At 44.6% G+C, this 24354-nt stretch overlaps 2 protein-coding genes across 2 annotated transcripts in view; one reads left to right on the top strand and one right to left on the bottom strand.

The window, feature by feature from the left end:
* The window catches only part of NUP133 (nucleoporin 133), a 1231428-nt gene that overhangs the window by 1056593 nt on the left and 150481 nt on the right, over positions 1-24354 (bottom strand). The window contains exon 4 of the mRNA XM_078648729.1: positions 20113-20220. Within this exon, the coding sequence (XP_078504855.1) occupies positions 20113-20220 (108 nt within the window). The remainder of the gene's footprint in view (positions 1-20112; positions 20221-24354) is intronic.
* PDCD2 (programmed cell death 2) overlaps positions 503-24354 on the top strand; it is a 519296-nt gene continuing 495444 nt past the window's right edge. Inside the window, exons 1-2 of the mRNA XM_078648732.1 lie at positions 503-596; positions 22089-22117. Coding sequence (XP_078504858.1) covers positions 577-596; positions 22089-22117 — 49 coding nt within the window. The 5' untranslated portion in view covers positions 503-576. The remainder of the gene's footprint in view (positions 597-22088; positions 22118-24354) is intronic.

Here is a 24354-nt window from a genome sequence, read left to right as displayed (position 1 = left end):
TCTTATTGATCCGATTTCGACTAGGTACTATCCATAGGTTATTAAGTTTCCCAGCAGCCAATGACTGGTCAAAGCAGCTTTGTAAATGTCCCTGTGACAATATGTCAGACCAGTCCACCATACATGTTTTGTTTTTCTGCAAATTTTATACTGTGTACAGGAAAGCATGGATTCTCCCGGTATTAAAATTGTTGGGGATAAGGACCTGTTGGCCCGCTTATGTTAAACTGCAGCAATTAGAATCTGTGTTTGCTGTAGCATCAGTAACAGCTTTTTTAAAGAATGTTTTTAAATGCAGGAAAACAATCATGTTGTGATAAAATTTAACCATATTTGGTATGTTGTCTTTGCTTATGGTGCCCTCCCCATCCCTTGTAGTAACTTTTGAACTTTCGTATAATGTTTTATCAAATGTTTTTTTTACTTGTGCTTTTATGATTATACTTTGTAATCGAATAAAGTATTATTGAATTGAATTGAATTGACTTGCTTTAATCAACAGCCTACCAATTGCTGTATGAACTATTCAAGAGGAAGACCAAAGTAAATTTATGAAGCTCGTCAACGGCACACTTCATGAAGAGAACATCCTCAAGTTAAGTTAATTACTTTAATTTATTGTGTTAATTTTCATTAGTTTGACTTTCTTTATTTAAATAATACCAGCAGCAGCAAGCACGTCTCGTATTTTGCATGAGTACCTTAAGGATGTAAAGCAGTTGTGGAATTATTCAGCTGACAACTTCCAATACAGGAAATTTTGGGTTTAGTTAGCTTGTTGTTTTGCCTTGTTATATTAGATTGTTGTGTTAAATTATTGTTTTAAAATATTTTGTTAGTTTAATAAGTTACTCTTTCTTGCAGCATGTCAATGTCGGAGGGACGGTCGAAAACAGAAGCGAGGAGGCTGTATGAGTTGAATATTGTAGGGTTTTATTGAAGTAGGTCATCCCTGTAGCAGGATATTAAACTGAACAAATATTGATAGAGTCCTGGAAATTGTAGTCAAGTATCTTAGAACATAAGGAAACAATGAGTTTGTTGGCTGGTGTCCTCAAAGGGGGTCCATCAGATGGTCTGTAAGTGACTTCGTCCTCCCTTGGAGTTAGGCTTCCCCCGGGGTTCAGCTTGAAAAAATGGAGAGAAAAAAAAAAAGGGGTCACTGCCCATGTCCTGCTTGTCTTTATGTTGTCTACCGTCACCACACCATGTGCACTTGGGGTTTTTGAGTAGGGGGGGGGGGGGGGGGGGGGGAAGGATTTCTTTCACTCTTATTGCCCCCAGAAAATTATGATGCAGTAGGAAATAGTTAGGGTGAGGTGGGGAAGTGTACATGCAGCTTGTTTTGTCGAGGAGTGATTATCAAAACAACAATGCCAGTGCTACTCCCTGTTTACAGCTTGTCGTTCCCAGGTCGTTTACCTGCCGTTCCCCTGTCGCTCGCTCCCCCCCCTCCTCCCCACACTACTCCCGCGGGACTGGTTCACATACCCGTGTGACCCACAACTTTCCCGAGTTGTGGTGGCTCCTGCGTGTCCCGCGGGCTCCACCACTCTTCGCTCCAGACGTCGGGATCTTCTGGACACTCGGGTGCAGTCTCTTCGGGTTGGTCTCCACGCGTCGTGGCATCCTCCACTCGGTCGGTGTCTTCCTCCTTCTCTCGAACTGGCGCGCTGTGGTCTTCTACTTCCTGCTTTTTCTGGCCACGTGACCTGACAGACTGCCTCCTTATTGGTTCGGGTGTGGCGTGTAGGATCTCCCAGAATGATGGTCTTCCGGGTCACCGTGGTCGCGCTGTGGGGCGGGGAAAAGAACCTCCATTATAGAAGTATTAGGGAGCCTATCTTCTTCCTCACGCGGCAGGTAAGGGATCCACTCTGTTGCCGTTTTATTGTATCCCGCATAGTCTCCCGCCTCACATCCCCCTACCCTATCTTTCTTGTTTACAAGAAAAGGACTCTGAGGATACCTAGAGAGAAAGTCAGCATTGACTTGTTCTTTTCCTTTCCTACGGTGAGCAGTGTACTGAAAGGGTTGAAGAGCTAAAAATCATAGTAGAATTCTGGGATTAGGACTCTTATTTTGGGGCACCCATTCCAGTGGTGCATGATCTGCGAAGAGGAGGAACTTCCTACCATCCAGATAGTATCGGAGTGCTTCCACTGCCCATTTAATTGCGAGTGCCTCTTTCTCGATCACTGCGTAACGAGTCTCCCTAGGGTATAGCTTGCGACTGATAAAAAGAATTGGTCGTTCCTGAAGTTTGTCATCAGTCTGGGACAAGACGGCCCCAATACCCTGGTCAGATGCGTCTGTTTGGAGGATAAAAGGCTTCTCATAATCTGGATTTAGAAGAAAGGGCTGGGAGGAAATAAGTTGTTTGAGTTTTTGAAAAGCAGCTTGTTCCACAGGAGAAGGATTTCTTAGGCGTTTCTCTGTTTGGATGTCTTTTTCTAATAGATCTGTTAGGGGACTAGCAACTTGTGAAAAATGGGGAAACAATCTTCTATAATACCCCAACAAGCCTAAGAACGCTCTCAGATCTTTTTTTGTTTTGGGAAATGGAACCTGGGATATGGCAGCTACCTTCTCTTCTTGAGGTCTTATACATCCTTCACCTAAGAGGAACCCCAGTTATTTAACAGACCGGGCAGCTAATCGGCTTTTGGCAGGGTTGATGGTTAAGCCACTGTTACCCAAAGCATGAACTACCGCTGTTAAGTGTTGAAGATGTTCCTCCCAAGAATTGCTATGGATAATGAGGTCATCTAAATATGCAGCTGCATATTGACTGTGATCCTTTAACATGGCGTTCATCAATCTCTGGAAAGTTGCTGGGGCTCCATGTAGCCCGAAGAGTAACACTCTGAAGTGATATAACCCAGTAGGGGTGCAAAAGGCAGTTTTTTCTCTATCCTGAAGTTTTAAGGGTACTTGCCAGTAGCCTTTACAGAGATCTAAAGTGCTAACATACTGAGCCTTCCTGAACCTCTCTATCATCTCATCGACTCTAGGGAGGGGGTAAGCGTCAAACTGTGATATTTTGTTCACCTCCCTAAAGTAGATACAAAAGCGGATGGACCCGTCTGGCTTCGGGACGAGTACTATAGGAGAACTCCACTCACTTTTGGAAGGCTCAATTATGTCTAGTTTTAGCATTTGTAACACTTCCTGCTCTATAGCTTCCCTCCTAGCCTCAGGGATTCGGTAGGGCCGTAAGAGGACAGTTTTCCCTGGTATGGTGTGTATTTCATGTTCTACCAAAGTAGTTCTACCTGGGACTAGAGAAAATAAATTTTTCACTGGTTGCAGTGCCTCTGTTAACTCCTGTCTGAGAGTGTCATCCAAGTCTATATCAACACTCTGGTCGATTAAAGAGGTGGATGGTTCGGCAATGAACACTGATGTGGGGCCTTCCCATTTTTTAAGTAGATTAATATGGTAGATCTGAGTAGGACTTACGGAAGGACCATTTCCATTTTGTAGGTGACAAGGGTTATTTGATTAATTACTGTAAATGGTCCTTGCCATTGGCTTAGTAATTTATGTTCTGATGTATGATGCAGCAAGAGAACCTGATCTCCCATTTGTAGAGAGCGAGCCTTAGCCGTCTTATCGTACTGGACCTTTTGGGAATCCTGAGCTTGTTCCAAGTTGGTTTTTACAATCTCTATAATTTGATTTAAATGGGTTTTGAGGTTAGTCACATATTCCAACAGAGGTTTGGAGGTATCTGTCTCCTCTTCCCACTCTTTATGGGCCATATCCATAAGGATACGTGGGGCCCTTCCATATAGTAGTTCGAAGGGGGAATACCCTAGACTCTTGTTTTACACATCGTATGGCAAACAAGGCTAGTGGTAACATATCCTCCCACTTACGTGCCTCTAGGTTTAACATCTTCCTTAGCGTGCTTTTTAGGGTAGCATTGTATCGTTCTACCAATCCGTCTGTTTGCGGATGATAAGCAGCAGTACGGATCTGTTTAATATTCAACTGCTGACAGACCTGCTTCATCAATTTAGAAGTGAAAGGAGTCCCTTGATCAGTGATTATTTCTTTAGGGAAGCCCACTCGGGAAAAGATGGTGATCATAGCTTTGGCTACTTGTGTGGTGTTGGGTTGTCGGAGGACAATGGCTTCTGGGAATCTAGTGGCATAATCCATCAGAACCAAAACATAGCGGTACCCACTACGTGAAGGAAAGAGTGGCCCAATGACGTCCATGCCGACCCTGGAAAAGAGTATGTCAATGATGGGTAATGGCTTTAAAGGAACTAAGGGTGGAAGATGGTGACTGGTTTTTCGGGACACAGCACACTCCCTACAGTATTTCCTAACCTGTTGATATATACCTGGCCAGTAGAATCTTTCTAGAATGGCCTTCTCGGTTTTTTCCCCACCGAAATGTCCACCAAGTAAATGACTGTGGGCTAGGAATAATACCTTTTCGCTATAGGGAACTGGTATAAGTAATTGAATGGGTTGGGATTTACCCCCTTTTCTATATAACAACCCCCTCTTTATAAAGAACTGGGGACCTACTTGTAATGGATCTTCCTGTTCAGCTGCTTGTCTCCAGGCTTCCTGTAAAGTTCTGTCTTCTCTCTGGGCTGTATGAAAATTTTGATCATGGTTCCATAAAGGATTGTCTGACTGAGTCAAAAGGACTGGTTTCCCCATTTTTTTTCTCTTCTTCTTTGTTGCTTGCTTTTCCTATCTTTTCCGGGTTCCCATCCCGGGTCTGTCTCATGGAAAAATGGGGCCTCTTCTCTCCAATCGTCCTGACCTGTCTCCCGGCTAGGTAGTAACTGGTGAAGGTCAGGATAATCAGTACCTAAAAGTACTGGTTCGGGAAGGAGTCCTACCCCGATATTCACTGGCCGTTTTGTAGGGGTGTGTTGAATATCTGCATTGGTCATGGGATATGTTTTACAGTCTCCATGAATGCACCTGTGGTTGGTACAGGACCCCCTGGGATGATTTGGGGCCTCACTAGGGTCTGTGTGCTCCCTGTATCAATGTATGCTTGCCTAGGCTCTCCATTGACTGCGATTTGTCTTTGGAAGGGGGACTGTTCTACCCCGGTTTGACTATATAGAGCTCTCACATATCCAATTTCCATAGGTTCCTCTTTCTGAGGACATACCCTAGCTATGTGGCCAAAGGCACCACACTGGAAACATTGGGGTCTAAAAGGAGGGGATAGTCTGGGTGCAGAGACTACAGGGTTCGGGACAATTGTTATCGACTCTGGTTTCCGGGAAACGTGACGCAGTCGGGGATTCCTTGGGGAATGACTAATAGGAGACTTCCAATTGTTATCGTCTTTTCCCTTCTGTACTTCTTGTGCTCAAAAATAGGCGGCTGCCACTTCTACTGCTCTATCTAGATTCAGATTAGTATGTTGACGCACCCATCTCTGGATGGGGGGGTGTAAGGAACTAAGAAACTGTTCTAAACAGATTTTTTCTAATATGTTCTCTTTAGCGGAAGTCAAAGGCTTTAACCATCTGTCCGTCGCATCCTTTATGTGATAACATAAAGCTCTGGGGTTCTCTTGGGGACCTTCTTTGATTTGGCGAAGCCGCATTCTATAGCTCTCATCGTCAATACCCATTCTTTCTAGTATGCATTGTTTTATGTCAGGATAAGGATTGTTCCCAAGGGGATTTGCAACCTGGTAGGCGGCTTGTAAATCACCAGTAAGGAGCGGTCCAAAATATTGTCCCCACCTATCTTCAGGCCATAGGGCTGCCCGGGCTAGTCTCTCAAAATTAAGACAGAAAAAAATCAGGGTCTTCACCCACAACATATTTCTGGATTACCATTGAGGGAGGGGTGGCATACCCTCGGGGTTGCCCTAAGGCTTCGGCAAGTTTGCCTATGGTGGTCACTTGTGTCTGACTTTCTCCAGTAAGGGTTTTGTGCAAGGCTTTCCGCTCTGTTTCTGCAGTTTCTAAAAATTGGGCCATAATCTTCTCCAAACGTTCTTGACCCTCGGCCATCTTTTTTACTACGGCCTCAATTTCCTCGGATTCCACTTCTGACACCAAATGTCGGAGGGACGGTTGGCAACAGAAGTGAGGCGGCCGTATGGGTTGAATATTGTAGGGTTTTATTGAAGTAGGTCAACCCTGTAGCAGGATATTAAACTGAAAAAATACTGATAGAGTCCTGGAAATTGTAGTCAAGTATCTTAGAACATAAGGAAACAATGAGTTTGTTGGCGGGTGTCCTCAAAAGGGGTCCATCAGATGGTCTGTAAGTGACTTCGTCCTTCCTTGGAGTTTGGCTTCCCTCGGGCTTCAGCTCGAAAAAATTGAGAAAAAAACACAGGGGTCACTGCCCATGTCCTGCTTGTCTTTATGTTGTCTACTGTCACCACACCATATGCACTTGGTGGGGGGGATTTCTTTCACTCTTATTGCCCCAGAAAATTATGATGCAGTAGGAAACAGATAGGGTGAGGTGGGGAAGTACTTAAGGAATTCCTAAAACGGCGTACATGCAGCTTGTTTTGTCGAGGAGTGATTATCAAAACAACAATGCCAGTGCTCCTCCCCGTTTACAGCTTGTCGTTCCAAGGTCGTTTCCCTGCCGTTCCCCTGTCGCTCGCTCCCCCCCCACTCCTCCTCCTCCCCACACTACTCCCGCGGTACTGGTTCACGTACCCGTGTGAGCCACAACTCTCCTGAGTTGTGGCGGCTCCTGCGTCTTCCCCGGCTCAACCAATCTTCGCTCCAGACGTCGGGCTCTTCTGGACACTTGGGTACAGTCTCTTCGGGTTGGTCTCCACGCGTCGCGGCATCCTCCACTCGGTCAGCGTCTTCCTCCTTCTCTCGAACTGGCGCGCTGTGGTCTTCTACTTCCTGCTTTTTCTGGCCACGTGACCTGACAGACTGCCTCCTTATTGGTTCGGGTGTGGCGTGTAGGATCTCCCAGAATGATGGTCTTCCGGGTCACCGTAGTCGCGCTGTGGGGCGGGGAAAAGAACCTCCATTATAGAAGTATTAGGGAGCCTATCTTCTTCGTCACGCGGCAGCTAAGGGATCTACTCTGTTGCCGTTTTATTGTATCCCGCATAGTCTCCCGCCTCACATCCAACGTCCAGTGGCATGAGCCAACCTCCTTAGTTTTGATGTGAGCGAGGTGAGCCTGTTCTTCCTTGGAAGAAATGGAAACCACTTTTTGATTCCTACCTCATAGCCATCAGTGGTGAAAAATTATCTGCCGCAAGGAAACAAGCAGTTCTTCTCCATAATCTTGGCATTGAAGGCAGGAATATATAAGATAGTTTGGATCCCATAACAATAGGCAGAGTGGCTGGAGAACCTAATGATGCTTTTGAAATGAGTGTACTACAACTTCAAAGGCATTTTGGACCACGATTAAATGAGGTCATGGAAAGGCACACATTTATTATGCGCGTGCAGGCCAAAGGTGAGAGAGTTGGTAACTATGTTGCAGTTTTAAAGTCAGTGGCACAGACTTATGAGTTTGAACAGTTATCTGACTCCCTTATCCGTGATCAACTGGTGCGTTGCACTAATGACTTAAGAATTCAAGAAAAGTTGTTATGAAAAAAATCTGAATCACAAAGATGCCATTACTATTGTTGAGAGTATTGAGCATACCTCCCATTGGATTAAAGGAATACGCAGCTGCGCCAATCCTAGTGATAACAATGCCAACATAACTAAAGATAATCTTGAAAATGTATCACTTGACACTCAAGTTGCAACTGTGAGTAAAACAAATGTCAAGCAGGAGAGAGGTTTATCTAAGTTTGATAGACAAAAGTTCAACTATAATTTTGCCCTAGGTGTGGAAGCCAGAACCATGGACCAAATTTTCCCAGCGTTTTGCTAAAAGCACAAATTGCAGGAATTGTAGGGAAAGAGGAAATTCTACCAGAATGTGTAGAAACACAAAAGTAAACTTTGTTGAGGATGATAAAGAATCTTCTCAGCAAGCGATGCATTACTGAAAGCAATTCTGAGCCTGTGCATGATGTAAAACTTGTTGATACTGATATTGTGACCATGCCGAAATGTGATGTATACATTGGTGACAAGTGTTCCAATGTTTGGTTGATTCTGGTTCACCTTATACCCTGTTGAGCGACAAACTTTGCTATGCCACTTTCAAGTCCAATATAAAACTTTTGCCACCGGACATCAACCCTGTAGGGTATGGGGTCACACTAAGGACTTAATTGGGTATTCCATACAACCCATTGTGTTCGAAGGAAGAGAAACAGTTGGTAAAATATATGTTGCCAAGCATGGAGATAATCTTTTAGGTTGGCATCATCAAAAAGACCTTGGAATTATTTCGAACCCAAATGCACCTCACCAAGTTATGCTAGTCATAAAACAAGGTGACAATCAAGATATTGTTGGAAACTATCCTAGGGTTTTCAGTGGAGGACTTGGTCTTCTTAATGAACATAGCCACAAAATTATTTCAAAAGACCAGGCGAAACCGGTAGTACACAGAGTAAGGAAAGTACCCAACCTCATGTTGAAATCTCTCCATTTTTGAGTTATAGAGGAAATTGAGTCATCAGAATGGTTGGCTCCAATTGTTTTAGCTCGCAAAGATAAGGGCAGTAAAATTAGGATGTGTGTGGACTTGAGAGGTTTAAATAACTGTATCTGGGTCAACAGGCAGCCCTTGCCAAATATTAATGAAGCTCTCGCAAAGTTGGGTGGTGCTTGTATGTTCAGCGTGATGGACGTATTGTCAGCGTATCATCAGATCTTACTACATGAAGATTTGAGACCACTTACATCCTTTGTAACCCCTTTGGGCGCTTCTAGATTTACCAGAATGCCATTTGGGTTGGCGAGTGTTGCTGCATGCTTTCAGAGAGTGATGAAAAATGTGTTATTTGGGATTGACTCTGTACTATTTTTAAACATGATATACTTGTTTATGGGCAGGATAGAGCCAAACACGATGAGGTACTGCTCCATGTGCTGTCCAGATTAGAAGAACGTGGACTCACTCTGAAAAGTGAGAAGTGTAAATTCAGGGTTGGGTCAGCATCCTATCTGGGGCATTCCATCTCTAGTGAGGGCATTAGATCCTAAATTGATCTTGTAGAAGTGATATTACAGGCACCAGCTCCATCAAACAAAGACCAAGTGAAATCTTTCCTTGGTTTATCGGAATACTACTCAAAGTTTGTGTAGAACTTTGCAAGTGTAGTACAACCTCTGAGATTACTGTTAAAACGGGTGTTGACTTCAAGTGGTCAGCAGATTGTGTCAATGCCTTTAACAAAGTTAAAGAGGAAATTGTGCGCATGCCAACTTTGGGTCATTTTGATGTACATAAAAAGACTATCCTGACCACAGATGCCAGTGTGCAGGGTTTGGGTGCTGTCCTATCCCAAATGGTTGATGCCAGTGAGAAGGTCATTGGTTTCGCTTCTCGTTCATTGAGAGGAGAGGAAGAGCGGTACTTGGTGATCAAGCGTGAGGCTTTGGCCTGTTCTTGGGCCATCAATCATTTCAGATTTTACTTATGGGGTTTACCATTCCTGGTTAGGACTGACCACAAGCCCCTTGTACACGTTTTCTGGTAGGACTGTTGAGAGCACTACACCCAAAATTAAGAGGTGGGTTGAAGGACTCTGGGAATACAATTTTTCGGTACAGTATCTGCCTGGTCTCACAAAATATTCTGTCTGATTTTCTCTCAAGGATGCCCGTAGAGAAAAATACTTCCAACAGTCCTGACAGCTCGGTTTCTTGGGTAAAGGAGTCAGCTCTTAATAAAGAAGAGGGAAAGATTGTTCTGAAAGTGACAAAACAAGAAAACCAGTTATGGATTTCGTGGTCAAAGGTTGGCCCGCTTTGAATGATGTTCCCAGCTGTGCAAAAGGTTACGGGAATGTTAGAGAAGAATTGAACATTTCGAATGGTGAGCTTTTCGGGGTGAGAGATCCCTGTATGATGAGAGAGGATTTTCTCTGACGTGAATGGCGAATGTTTCTTTGACCACATGCTGGTACCAACGCGCCTCCTGCCCTAGTTACCCATTTTTAAAACGAACCCGCTGACGGACGTTTCTCGTGTGGGGCTCCTAGCGGTTTTTAAAAACAATTTGTATTTTAATTTATTGTTGGCACTATAATTTTTTCCACATTGTAATTTGATTGCTAAATTCTTTGTGTACTATTGTAGTGCTGCTAGAGGCGCGATCCCCGTTCCACCACCGATTATTCGGCTTGTTGTGGAGGGATAGACAGGCCATACTGGGAAGGGCTACATCGGACTTCCGGGCTGAGAGGTTAGCAGTCTTGCTGCTCGCCTACTCGGCTATTTAAACTTTATGCCATCACGGAAGCGCAGCGGACGAGCGCAGCGGGCGCGCCAAAGGCGCGCTTAAGGCAAGCCCGTCTGCGCCTGTCCGCGCCGGGACCGGGCCTAGGGCCACCCCCCCTGTGCAAAATACATCCACACACCAAGCGCCGCTAATCCGGTACACTGCCGACCAGTTAAGAGAGATAAACGTACGTGTTTTTCCACACCATTGCTCTCCTATGTTTGGAGTGTCACTACCTACGCTTCCTAGTAATCCTTGTCCTACATGTCTTTTTTCATTCTCAGATCTATGCCCATCTATTCAGTCCTCCCGCTCGAAATTAAGGCCCCCTTACTCAGCTGCCCTTATTAATGCCCGATCCTTACCTAAACGATTCAAAAGGGGGGTGGTGATGAACAGAGTGTCTGAATTAAGCAGAACACTCCTACCCAGTCAAAAGATCAGGGCTTGATCCATCACCGTTTTTTAGCTCACTGCACCATCCCAGCTCAGAACCTGGCTACATGCAAATTAGTCTGTCCCTGGCCCAGTGCATCATGGCAACAGGGCAGACCAAACTACCAAGCCAATTCTTTACTGGAAAGGAAACAAGCTTCCGGGGTAAAAAAAAAAATTTGACCGGTTTCTGGCATTACAGCCGTCTTACGCCCGGCTTGCTTGAATCCTGATGGTGCAGTGAGCAAGGGACTCACATCTGAGCATACCCTTCCACACTTGTGGTGGCCAAAACGATTCAAAAGGGGGGTGGTGATGGACAGAGTATCTGAATTAAGCAGAACACTCCTACCCAGTCAAAAGATCAGGGCTTGATCCATCACCGTTTTTTAGCTCACTGCACCATCCCAGCTCAGAACCTGGTGGTGATGGACAGAGTATCTGAATTAAGCAGAACACTACCAAGCCAATTCTTTACTGGAAAGGAAACAAGCTCTGTCCATCACCACCCCCCTTTTGAAATTGTTTTGGCCACCATGAGTGTGGAAGGGTATGCTCAGACATGAGTCCCTTGCTCACTGCACCATCAGGACTCAAGCAAGCTGGGCCGAAGACGGCTGTAATGCCAGAAACCGGTCCCCGGAAGCTTTTTTCCTTTCCAGTGAAGAATTGGCTTGGTAGTTTGGTCTGCCCTGTTCCCATGATGCACTGGGCCAGGGACAGACTAATTTGCATATAGCCAGGTTCTGAACTGGGTTGGTGCAGTGAGCTAAAAAACGGTGATGGATCAAGCCCTGATCTGTTGACTGGGTAGAAGTGTTCTGATTAACTCAGATACTCTGTCCATCACCACCCCCTTTTTGAAATTGTTTTGGCCACCATGAGTGTGGAAGGGTATGCTCAGACATGAGTCCCTTGCTCACTGCACCATCAGGACTCAAGCAAGCTGGGCCGAAGACGGCTGTAATGCCAGAAACCGGTCCCCGGAAGCTTTTTTCCTTTCCAGTGAAGAATTGGCTTGGTAGTTTGGTCTGCCCTGTTCCCATGATGCACTGGGCCAGGGACAGACTAATTTGCATATAGCCAGGTTCTGAACTGGGTTGGTGCAGTGAGCTAAAAAACGGTGATGGATCAAGCCCTGATCTGTTGACTGGGTAGAAGTGTTCTGATTAACTCAGATACTCTGTCCATCACCACCCCCTTTTTGAAATTGTTTTGGCCACCATGAGTGTGGAAGGGTATGCTCAGACATGAGTCCCTTGCTCACTGCACCATCAGGACTCAAGCAAGCTGGGCCGAAGACGGCTGTAATGCCAGAAACCGGTCCCCGGAAGCTTTTTTCCTTTCCAGTGAAGAATTGGCTTGGTAGTTTGGTCTGCCCTGTTCCCATGATGCACTGGGCCAGGGACAGACTAATTTGCATATAGCCAGGTTCTGAACTGGGTTGGTGCAGTGAGCTAAAAAACGGTGATGGATCAAGCCCTGATCTGTTGACTGGGTAGAAGTGTTCTGATTAACTCAGATACTCTGTCCATCACCACCCCCTTTTTGAAATTGTTTTGGCCACCATGAGTGTGGAAGGGTATGCTCAGACATGAGTCCCTTGCTCACTGCACCATCAGGACTCAAGCAAGCTGGGCCGAAGATGGCTGTAATGCCAGAAACCGGTCCCCGGAAGCTTTTTTCCTTTCCAGTGAAGAATTGGCTTGGTAGTTTGGTCTGCCCTGTTCCCATGATGCACTGGGCCAGGGACAGACTAATTTGCATATAGCCAGGTTCTGAACTGGGTTGGTGCAGTGAGCTAAAAAACAGTGATGGATCAAGCCCTGATCTGTTGACTGGGTAGAAGTGTTCTGATTAACTCAGATACTCTGTCCATCACCACCCCCTTTTTGAAATCGATCCTTACCTAGGCATAACTTAGAAATCCGGGAATTAATCAGCAACTTAGACCTGGATATTCTGTTCATCACAGAAACTTGGGGCGATGCGGCCTCGGGACTTTTGCTCTGCCACTCCTGAGGGTTTTCTTGTATCCAAACTGGCCAGACCCTTAGGTAGGGGTGGGGGACTTGCCATAGTCCATAAAGCTAAGTTTCGCCTAAAAACCGAACCAATGCCCGCTTTGACCAGTGAGGTTCTTAAGTTCTCCATCACACTTAATAACAACCAAGTCTTTAAGGGCAGTCTTCTTTATCGACCTCCAGGCCCACGCACTCATTTTCTCTCCAATCTTGGCGATATATTACAACTGTGCACAGAATCGTCGGACTACACAGTCCTGGGAGATTTTAATTTCCATCTTGAATGTCCCGTGGACAAAGACACGATTCAACTTATTGCCGATTTGGAAGCACTAGGACTACATCAACTAGTCACAGCCCCGACCCATCAAGCTGGTCACACTTTGTATGGGCTGTTCACCAACAACTCTGCTATATCATTCACTAAGGTGCTACCTCTGACTTGGTCAGATCACGACGCAGTCATTTTCTGTATTAAAGCACATAACCCTAATCCAGCACAATCTAAATCACAAACTGCACAGAGTATCCGTGACTGGAAAAATTTAGATCCCTCTCTGCTTACCCAAGTACTCACGACCCCCCCTTTTGATACTTCCACCAACCCTAATCAGGCGTCTATCAAATATCATGATTGGCTCCTGGAGGCACTCAACAAGGTGGTGCCCATCAAGTTAGTTTTTCCTAACCGTTCTACTAAATCCGCCAGATGGTTTTCAGAGGAACTTAGACTGCAGAGGCAGCACGGCAGGAACCTTGAGAGACATTGGCGAAAGCACTATAATCTTCACGATAAACAAAGCTACAAAGCTGCCATAGCTATTTACAAGCGTGCCATAATCTCTCATAAAAGGGCCTACTACCTATCTCAAATAGAGCTTGTACACAATTCTTCTAGAAAACTGTTTCAAACAGTTGACATTCTATCCACTCCCCCATCTGTCTCTGTAATTGAGCCATACCAAGATCTTTGCAACTCCTTAGCTGATTACTTTACTAGCAAAGTCACTAACATCTATGCTACTTTTTCTTCATTAGCCCATTCCAAAGACTCTGACCCTCGACACATTTTTTCACCGGCCGCTGGTCCAACGTTTTCTTTGTTTCACCCTGTCCTTGCTGAGACAATTAATAAATATACAGAAACCATTACCTCAGGCTCCCCACTTGACCCGTGCCCTCCATCGGTACTTAATAGGAGAGACGACAGGAAGTGCAACAATGTGGTTCAACAATATACTAGAAGAAGATCAACAAGTAAACCTTAAATCAAACAATCGGCAATACAATTAGGGGAGGAGTGAAAGGCGAGAGAAAGTAGTGGGGGGTAGGGGAGGAGAGGGAGTGAAGATAAGGAAAGAGACAACCATAGAGACGAAAGGAAGTCTGTCTAAGGTTCAAAGGAAAACAGGGTGGGGACAAAGGGCAAGGGCATGTGAGGGCAGAGGACCGAAGCTGGAAAGAGTAGGAGCGGAGAGGGGGGAAGGTTGCATAAGGTTTGAACAGACAGAGGCACGTATCTCCTGCCTGGGGGCTGTATTGTCTTGTTGGAGAATGCGGGCAGTTAGACTCTGTTCATCTCCGATGGGTGAAAAAGCTGGCGTAAGCGAGTCCTTTGTTTCTAAGTTTGTGTCTTTATTGGTGGCCATTTTGGGGTCAGGCGGCCCCTTCTCAGTAGTGTGAGCTGGGGCTTTACAACAGTAGCTGGTTTCCTGATATTGACATCCCTCTAGCCCAACACGGAGGTCATCTCCCTGTCAGCAATGCGCTCGTGCTATTAGACAGTCTCTGACAGGGAGAGCAACGAGTTTGCTGGGATTATTTCAGGAGGGCGGACATTTTGGAGACAGGCGTCTCCAGTGCGGTGGTGCGCCATGGTGCTCCGCCACTACGTCTCCTGCTCAGCCGAGTTTGGGTCGCTTCTCCGATTCAGCACCCATCAGGGGTCGGTCTGTCCCGCCACGTTTCGTCGCTCCTCCGCCGGTATCTGTGGGGGGGTCTCCGCCCCCGAAGCAGACCGTGCCTCTCCCGGCACCCCGCTCACTCGCGTATTACTAGAACTGGCGTTCTGTAGTGTAGACACAAGACAATTACACGGGGAATCGAGCCCCAAGCATCTGGGTTTCTTGCTGTGTTGTGGCTCAAGATGCGGATGGTAGCGCTAAGGAGCGCACATTCATTGCATTGGGATCCTGTGTCCTGGCTATCTGAGCATTGCTAGCACTGGGCATTGGCACGGATGTGTACTGGCACTGGTACTGAGCCTCACTGGCACTGGTCTCCAATGTTGATCACTGTGGGGCCTGGGTTACAGTCACCGAGCATGGCCGAGCATGGTGGTGTGTATTACAATGTCCCAATTCCGTCATCTTAAGGTCAGGCGGCATGGGCTGGTCGTGTTCGCTCAGGCAGGCTGCAGGCAGCGTTATAGCAGACCGCATATGAGAGTCCAGTTGAGAATGGGCTCAGAGAGTGGTAAACTCGCTGCAATAGAGCGCAGAGGGCAAAATCGGAACAAGTAAGGCAGCGCTTCTCAGCCGCCACGCAATTTTGGGGTCAGGCGCCTCAAGATCGCAATCGGGACACCCCTCTCGTCGCGCAAAAGTCTGGGATTCTAAGGTAGGCGCCGCTTCTCCTTGGATTGCAATACGCTCACCTCGCTGGCTTCATGGGGTGTATCCGGATCAGTAGGGAGGGTTGTGGACCGTCCTGAAGTGGATCGGAGTCTGTGGACATAAAATGGCGGTCGGCATCGCGTCTCCCGGTCCAGCACACAGACAGCGGGCGGCCCGTTCCCTCAGGCGAAAAGTGGCGCCGAGCGGCTCATTAGCTGCACCAAGTCTTGCGGTAACCGAATTAACCGGTTTGGCATTATTTCGTGCTCTGCCCCACACTATTTTTAGCGCGAAAGGTCACACCCAAGTATCGGCTCCCAGCTCAGATCGCTACTGTTGGAGATCGAATAGAATAGTCAGAGCCTCTGCTCAAAATGCCCTAGAGACTAGATCCCCTCTCAAGCCCATCCTTTGGGAAAAATTATGGGCGCACAGAAATACTCCCAACAGCGTGATTGGTTCTCCATTCAAAAAGCTCAAGGGTAGGGCTGCTGGTTCTAAATTAAATCCCCTATGGTTGTGTGTAAAAGATATGGGCAGTATAATGAACACTTGGAGAGTGAAAAGGTACCATGAAAATTACAAATGCAGGTTTGACAAGAAGATGGGTGCACGGAAGTCTGTTTGGAAAGTGGGTGATCTTGTCTTTGTCAAAAAGGCGGTTTGGTCTCCCAAAGGTGAAACAAAATATTTTTGTCCCAGACGCATCATTAAGGTAATGCATAATGTGGTCATGCTCAGTTGTGGTGGTGTTTGGACCATGTCCCGTCTGTCAAAATATACAAGAGAGGATGGTAGTGTGGGGCTTCAGCCTCAGGCTGGTCATCAACTTCAAGCCAGTCATTCCCAGTATAATGATGTTATAGCTGCCAAGGTTTCAGATTGCCAAGTGTCACATTTTCATAACTTCTATGAGATTATGAGTGACATTTCAGTGACTATGAGTGACACTTTCTTGCGAGCAAAAATCATGCAATGAAGATGAGGTAAACTTCTAAATATTAGCAATTACAGCCATTTGAACAACAAGAAACTCCATTAAGTTCTTGAAACTACTGCAGAGCACCAGAAATGGAAGGGCGCTGACCCTAGTGCTCCCTCCTGTAACCTGTCTGTACTGTAAAAGGCTGCGCAACCATGATATTAAACAACACAACACTTAGGCCGTAACAACACACTACAGTCTCAGTGGCAGCAGGCTGCCTCACACAGTGACCAGAGAATTACGGTAGTAGTACTTACTGTTTCTGTGTGACTTCAACCAGACTGTACTACTTTCCATCGAGTCCAGTGATTGTAGCTGCAGCTGGCAATCCACTGACTGTGGCAGGCATTGCCCTGTCTGTGAGCCAAGCACCAGCCGGGGGTGACGGGTCTGCGACCGTGAGCCCTGAGCCGCAGCACTGGGGGTCCGTCGGCAGCCACACAGCATTGCATGCAGCAGTGTGTCTGCCCGCACGCAGCGTTACCATGATGAATGCGAGACTGTCATTCTCACGTCGAGTCAATGCTGCCAGTGCCTGCCGTCCCGGCCGCGCCAGTGGAACAAAAGCCGGCCTGGTTATTTACTGCGCACTCAGCAGGCAGGGCCTTCGCTCTCACACGGTCACAGTCTGACTGGGACGGCCGTCGGCGACGGGACATAGACACCAGCAGTGCTAACTCCAGTCGGTGGAGTCCCCGCCGCTTCTGAGAGATCAACCTCACTTCCTGTTGAGCTTCCTGGGGTCATGATAACGGGCGCCACAGCCATTAACGCACAACTCTCAGGGCAGGCCCCGCCCGGGTCTCAGTAATTAGGCAGCAGGTGAGTAAGTGACTCACTAAGGTCAGCACCGCTAGCGGAAATGAATGCAGGCAGAGCAGCACAGCCTGGCCTGCCCTCGTAAACATTGTAGCAAGCATTGTTGCGCAAGGAGCAGTCTCAGTCTCACCGAGAGCAGCACGATCATGTCAATTACTGTCTCCCGAGTCCTGCTGGCAAGTCTGCAGAGAGCGAGCAGCAGCCTGCGCACATCGTGTCAGAGGCGCCAGCGCACGCGCTGGCACCCTGGCGTTACTGTAGCCAGTTTCGGCGCTGTCAGCAGAGTGCACTTTCAGTGGGCAAAATGCGTGACAATGCATTTTTAGTGCGGTGAGGTGGAACACCACACTGAAAGGCGTTAGAGTCACGCCTGATGCGTGATACTTGCCAGGACTGCCCAACATTCAAATCAGCACAGGCATTTTGGGCTCCAATCTTGACCCCACTTGTCAATCACGTTTTCATGACAGCAATGATGGGCACTCCTGGAGAGGATCCATTCTATTCCCTATCCATAAAAAAGGCGACCGATGTTGTCCAGCTAACTAGAGGCTTGCTGCCGTGCTGGATTTAGATGCTAAGGCTTATGCCTGAAGGAGATGGAGTCATGGGTAAATGAGAAAGGAATATTCCTATTTTATCAGAGCAGATTTAGGCAACACAGTTCAACCGTGGACAACATCATTGCGCTGGCATACCTTTCTATACAAGAGGTGAAGAAAAGGCATCCGGCCTTGTTTTGCTGTTTCATAGATTACAGCACTGCATTTGACAGGGTGGATTGCGGCAGACTGTGGGGAAATTGACAGCCTGGGGGATCCCGTACAAGTTCCTGAAGGCAATTCTATCCTTATATCAGGGAACATGGGTTCATGTCAAAACAAGCCCTACCACAATGACATCAGGAGTCGCCTCAAACAGGGCTGCGTTTTGGCACCTTTACTTTTCAATCTTTATACTGTAGATCTGGGGGCTGTCCTGCAAAGAGCCAGCTTAAGCGCTCCAAGGTTGTGAAGTGAGAGACTCTCTATCTTACAATTTGCGGATGACTAAACAATAATGGATCATACTAGGGTGAGCCTACAGACAGCCCTCAACGCACTCTACTGCTACAACCAGGATAACCATATGCTTGTCAACCAGAGCAAAACCAAGATAGTTGTGTTTGGAAAATGTCCACACAAAAGGCAAGCCCACTGGCAATTGGGAGAAGATCAAATAGGGACCACAACAGCCTACAACTACCTTTGGGCCTGGGTCAAAGGAGAACCGGCCACCCACCTAAAACACCTCAGAGCAAAGGCAGACAGAGCCATCCACACTTTGAAGCAAATGAGCCAACACCTGATAAGCCCAACTGCTAAGCCAATGCAGACAGTCCTGAAAGCGAAATAGATACTGGTTATCAACTATGGACACCTGGCCTTCCTGGGCGCCCTGGATAAGTTCATAATAGCTGCACAGCCCAAAGCACTAAAAAAATCAGTGTTGCTAGCTCCACTGCAAGCCAGAAAAGCAAGGCTGAGGCCGGAGCTTGGTCTCGGTAGGCCAGATTTGGCATTACAGTGGAGCCTAATCAAGTTCCTCATCATGGTTCTGAGAGCCCCAGAAGATGCACTCAAACACCAACTAAGAATTATTTTCGAGGAGGAGAGATCCCCTGGCGCTTCAGGCTGGAGCAAGTAATCGTCAGCTTGAAGACAGAAGCAAAAAGTATGCACTTGCCCGTCATCTGCTTGGAAAAGCGCAATGAAGAGGCAAATACTGGTTACTTAGTCTGAAAAGGAGTGGGCAACTCTTCACCTAAGCCCAATTACTGCAGCACTGGATAACCACATATTGGCGAAAGTTCAACCTTTTCTGCGAGACTCACTGTAAGCTCAGGCCTGCAGGATATACTCTACATGAGACTCCTTGTGCTAAGAATTACATATTTTAATCCCGCTTGGGCACGTAAGGGAGAAGCAATCTTGTGCAGGCTTTGCTCATATCGCAAGAAATCTTGGTTGCACCTGCTGTGTTGCTTCCTCCAAACTGGCTGAAGATCCCCGCCATTTGCTCCACCCTATTTTTATGGCTAAGGGTGTGAGGACTTGCAAGGAGGCCACCGACTTGTGCTTTACTGAAACCAAGGCTTGCAATGTAGCGACCGGTGGGAAGTAAACACATTTAATCAAGTTAGCACTCGAAAAGTCGCCATAGATTATTTTAGCCCCACAACAGGCTAAGACACAGCACAGTATGACCTGCACGTTGCACTTTAACCTGTAGGCCAACATCGAGCTGCCTGGAACTAACCCAAGTCCATTGATAGGCAAACACATGCATGTTTAACTTGAATTTGTTTTGTAAACAGATTTTATTAGGTTTGTATATACTGTAGTATGTCATCACAGCGAGTCATATAGGTCAATTCTTCAGTCGTTGCACTATACATACATGAAATCTAGACATGACAATTACACAAACTGAAAATCAAACTGAGAATTGTTTCCTTCACTCCCCCTATGAGTCAGTACCATGTAGCATGAGCGGGCTGAATTATCTCATCTCGCTCATATTTGAAAGGGGTTGGGCAGTCATAGACAAACGTATCTGCAGTGGGGGCTTGAAAAGAGTTCCGTATCAGGTCTAACAAGTACGCTCTCTGGGGCATTCGCAGAGGTCCCGTACGCATGGTTTGCTGCTATTGAATGAGCTGATCTAATACACATAACTATTCTTAGCAGAAACTTACACCAATGAAAACATGCTGCCCTGAAAACAGAGCGAGTACGCAAACACAATTTTTTCGGCAATTTTTTTTAAGGCATTTATAGCTATCTGTAAGAGATCTATGTGCTCTAGACTTCAATATTGTTTGCAGTGTGGATATATTTACCAGTCACAAGATTACCTGTATAGATGAACTTTCTCCTGATGAAGCAGGACATGAAATGGACACCAAATCAGCACTTCCTGGGAATTCACTTGGAGGCAACTGCAGTTCTTTGCACACCATAAGCTAAATACAGAATGCAGAGCAATGAGTTATGTACAGAACTTGTATTTTCTGTCAACAAGGTAGGAAAAAAAGCAACATAAGAAATGTAGAAATGTACAACACACTTCATTTGGTGAATCTTTATGGTTCTATCAACCTACGCATTTCTGGATTTTTAACAAAATATAACGCGGAGGTACACAACTGCAGCCTTCAGTAAATGTTCCAGCAAAGACCGAACACATTCAGACGTCAATGAATCCATTCAGTGTATAAGAAATACAAGAGTCCTGTTAATAAATTTTCAACTTCAAAATGAAAGAAAAAAAAGATCCTAGTATCTGTTTAATAACTTGCAATGTTAATTATCTGCAATGCAGACCATCGTTGTTCCATTTGAAATATTTAATAAGTGTCCCACTTTTTGTAACTCTCAGACCTGCCTTGGTGACTTGTCAAGCCTCCATGTTATTTTAAAAAATCCACCCTCTTTCCACTGGGGGTCATGGCAGATATCCCGTTTGAGGTGCTTCTTAGGTCAGGACTCCCATGGGAGGCGGAAGGTGTGATGTACCTTTGGAAAAAGTCAGCCCATACAGCCCAAACCTTCCTAGATCTCAATCTTGGGAGGGTAATCAAAGGACTGCGATCCTCGGTTCGTTTCTGGAGTGACCTACCCTTCTCCTTAATGGGTAAGGTCACCATCACCAAAATTATTGTGCTTTCTAGATGCCTGTATGTCCTCCAGGGAACCCCTTACCCGATTCCCCAGCACTACTTCAAAATCCTAGACAGCCTAATGGTGAAGCTACTACGGGCTAATAAACAGAAACCAGTTAACCTTTCAACTCTTAAATGAACCTGGGGGCAGTGGGGTCTCGAGGTCTCCCAGTTGGAACTGTATTATTTGGCCGCGCAGTTACAGCATGCAGTCCTCAGGCTGGACCAAGAGGACAACTGGGAGAAGAAACTCCTTCATGGTTTATACGGAGATACAACTCTACCCGTCCTCATGATGAGGGGTGCAAGGATCCTTTCCCCGATACACTTGATCTGTGACTTATGGGAGGGAACAGTCAAGCGAGTATTGTGCAGGGTGCCATATGCCCCAGACATGCCATTAAGCTCTAAGCCATTACTGCTAGTCACATTACTGCTGTTCTTATTAACATTATTTCCTTTAATACTATGCCTATTGTTACTGTTGCCATTAGTACTGTCCTTATTGGCACTAGATCCCATTAATGGTGTACCCATTAACACTGTGTTCATTAACACTTTTTCTATTGGTCACAATATCATTAATGCTGCTCAGTATCATTAGTAGTGTTTCCATTAATGCTCAATTTTATTAATGCGGTTCCCATTAATGCTCTTTCCATTAGCATTCCTCCCATAAAAAAACTTCCATTCACACAACCCCATTAATGATAGATCACATACTGTTCCTATTAACAGTGTTGCCATTAATAATGTACTTATTGGTAATGTTCCCATTATCAACTGTTTTCATTAGTACTCCCTTTAATACTGCTGCATATCATAGTGTTCTTATTAGTCATATTATCACCATTAATGCTGTACTCATTGGTGCTGTTCGTATTGATATTGTTAATTGACACTAACTCCTATTTATACTAAGCCCCATTAGTACTGTTCCTATTAGTACTATCTCCCATTAATGTAAAGTGCAATTAAGGCTAACTACCAATGTTACTGTTCCCATTACTACAGTATCGTATTAATATTCTATTTCATTACTACACAATACTATTAGTGCTGTTACTATTGTTGCTGTTCATATTAATGCTGCTCCTCCAAATACTAATACCATACATGTTACTCATACTTTATAATTAATGCAAATGACTATTTCTTTACATTTACAGATTGCCATCAATAAAGAAAACATCTCAAGGTAAGTTTTTTTTCCCTAATACTTTAAATGTACATATTAATCATTGCTTGCTAAGAATAATTGTAACTTATATTTAATACAATTTTCTTTTACTATTTACTGCTACTACTATATATATATAATATTCACTGACAAAACCATAGGTTTCAGGCCTTATATAGTTAGGAATTAGCATTTGAAAAACCTTTGAAATTCACTGAAAAAACCATAGGTTTCAGGCCTTATATAGTTAGGAATCAGCATTTAAAAAACCTTTGAAATTCACTGAAAAAACCATAGGTTTCAGGCCTTATATAGTTAGGAATTAGCATTTAAAAAAACCTTTGAAATTCACTGAAAAAACCATAGGTTTCAGGAGTTATATAGTTAGGAATTAGTTTTAAAAAAACCTTTGAAATTCACTCAAAAAACTATAAGTTTTAGTGGTGTTATAGTTAGCTGGACATTTTACTCATACAAAACCAATGAAATTGCTCCTATATAGTTAGTTGTACTAACTATATTTCGCGCACCCGCAATCCACTGCTGATGATGTCACATATTAGATCATTCATGACATGGTCAGTGACATCACTGATGACATCTCAAATGACATCACTGATGACATCATCCAGTGAATGTGGTTTGCTTCGTTATTTAAATATGCATTATATATATAGCAATTTACATTGAAGAATGAGTGGATATATATAAATAAATATTTGGATGGAGGATTTAGCAGCAGTGTAATTGACTGTTTACTTGACCAATTTATAATGTCTCACTAAATATAGTGGATAGTGACTAAACTGTGTGAATATCTGTATCACTTTGTCAGTTGTTGTGTGAACTGATTCAACAGTTGGTTACTAGCTATGTGAAAGTCTATATTAGTTATTGATTAGTTAACTGAGTATTTGTATGGGAGTGTGAAAGTGTGTGTGGTTCGGTGGGGGGTGTGTGACTGTCCAAAGATGTGTGAATAGTTGATTCAGTAGATATATGAAGTTAAAACTACATGTTCTAACAGTGAGGGAATCTCTTTATGGATGTGGTGATGAGCAAATACATTTCTCAAAGGTACAGGTCCAACAAACTAGAAAAATAAAAGGCAGTGTATGTGTCAGTTGTTGTATATAAATAAGTATACATAAGACACAATGATTGTGTGAGTGACTGTATGGATAACTGTATACTTGTAATAATGATTTTATAATTCACTAAGTATGACTTACTATCTAAATGAATAGAAGTGGTGTTTGTATAAGTGTTTTGCTAAGTAAATATGTAAGTATGATCCATTGTTTGCATAAGTGAGTAGGATGACTTCATATGTGAATAGGATGCGTGCTGTTGTTTAATGTCGATATAGATGTATAAGTATTTTTGATAGTGTTCTATTGTTCATTGACAGCATGTATGAGTGAATCCATAGGTAAGTGATTAGATGTGTGTATACATCTATGAATCACTGAGTGGATTTTTAGATACTTGTATTGCTGCGACAATGGATTTAAATATGATACTCTGCATTTTACAAACAGTGATGAAAAATTGTAATAGTGTATGAAAAGGTGTATGTGATTGTCACGTGGATGATGTCATCAGTGATGTCATTTGAGATGTCATCAGTGATGTCACTGACCATGTCATGAATGATCTAATATGTGACATCATCAGCAGTGGATTGCGGGTGCGTGAAATATAGTTAGTACAACTAACTATATAGGAGCAATTTCATTGGTTTTGTATGAGTAAAATGTCCAGCTAACTATAACACCACTAAAACTTATAGTTTTTTGAGTGAATTTCAAAGGTTTTTTTAAAACTAATTCCTAACTATATAACTCCTGAAACCTATGGTTTTTTCAGTGAATTTCAAAGGTTTTTTTAAATGCTAATTCCTAACTATATAAGGCCTGAAACCTATGTTTTTTTCAGTGAATTTAAAAGGATTTTTAAATGCTGATTCCTAACTATACAAGGCCTGAAACCTATGGTTTTTTCAGTGAATTTCAAAGGTTTTTTAAATGCTAATTCCTAACTATATAAGGCCTGAAACCTACGGTTTTTTCAGTGTTTTTTAAAAAAAAATTGATTGGTTAACTGGCTTATTAAGTGTATCTTAGTGAATACATATATTAGCGAGTAATGTTTAAATATTTAAATGCATGAGTGATGTAATATGTGACGTCATCAGCAGTGCATTGCAGACGTGCAAGTTATAGTGAGTCCAACTAACTATAACGTGGCAATTT

Source organism: Lissotriton helveticus, chromosome 6 (assembly GCF_964261635.1).
Source record: "Lissotriton helveticus chromosome 6, aLisHel1.1, whole genome shotgun sequence".
Classification (NCBI taxonomy): domain Eukaryota; kingdom Metazoa; phylum Chordata; class Amphibia; order Caudata; family Salamandridae; genus Lissotriton; species Lissotriton helveticus.
This window is presented reverse-complemented; position numbering and strand designations above follow the sequence as displayed.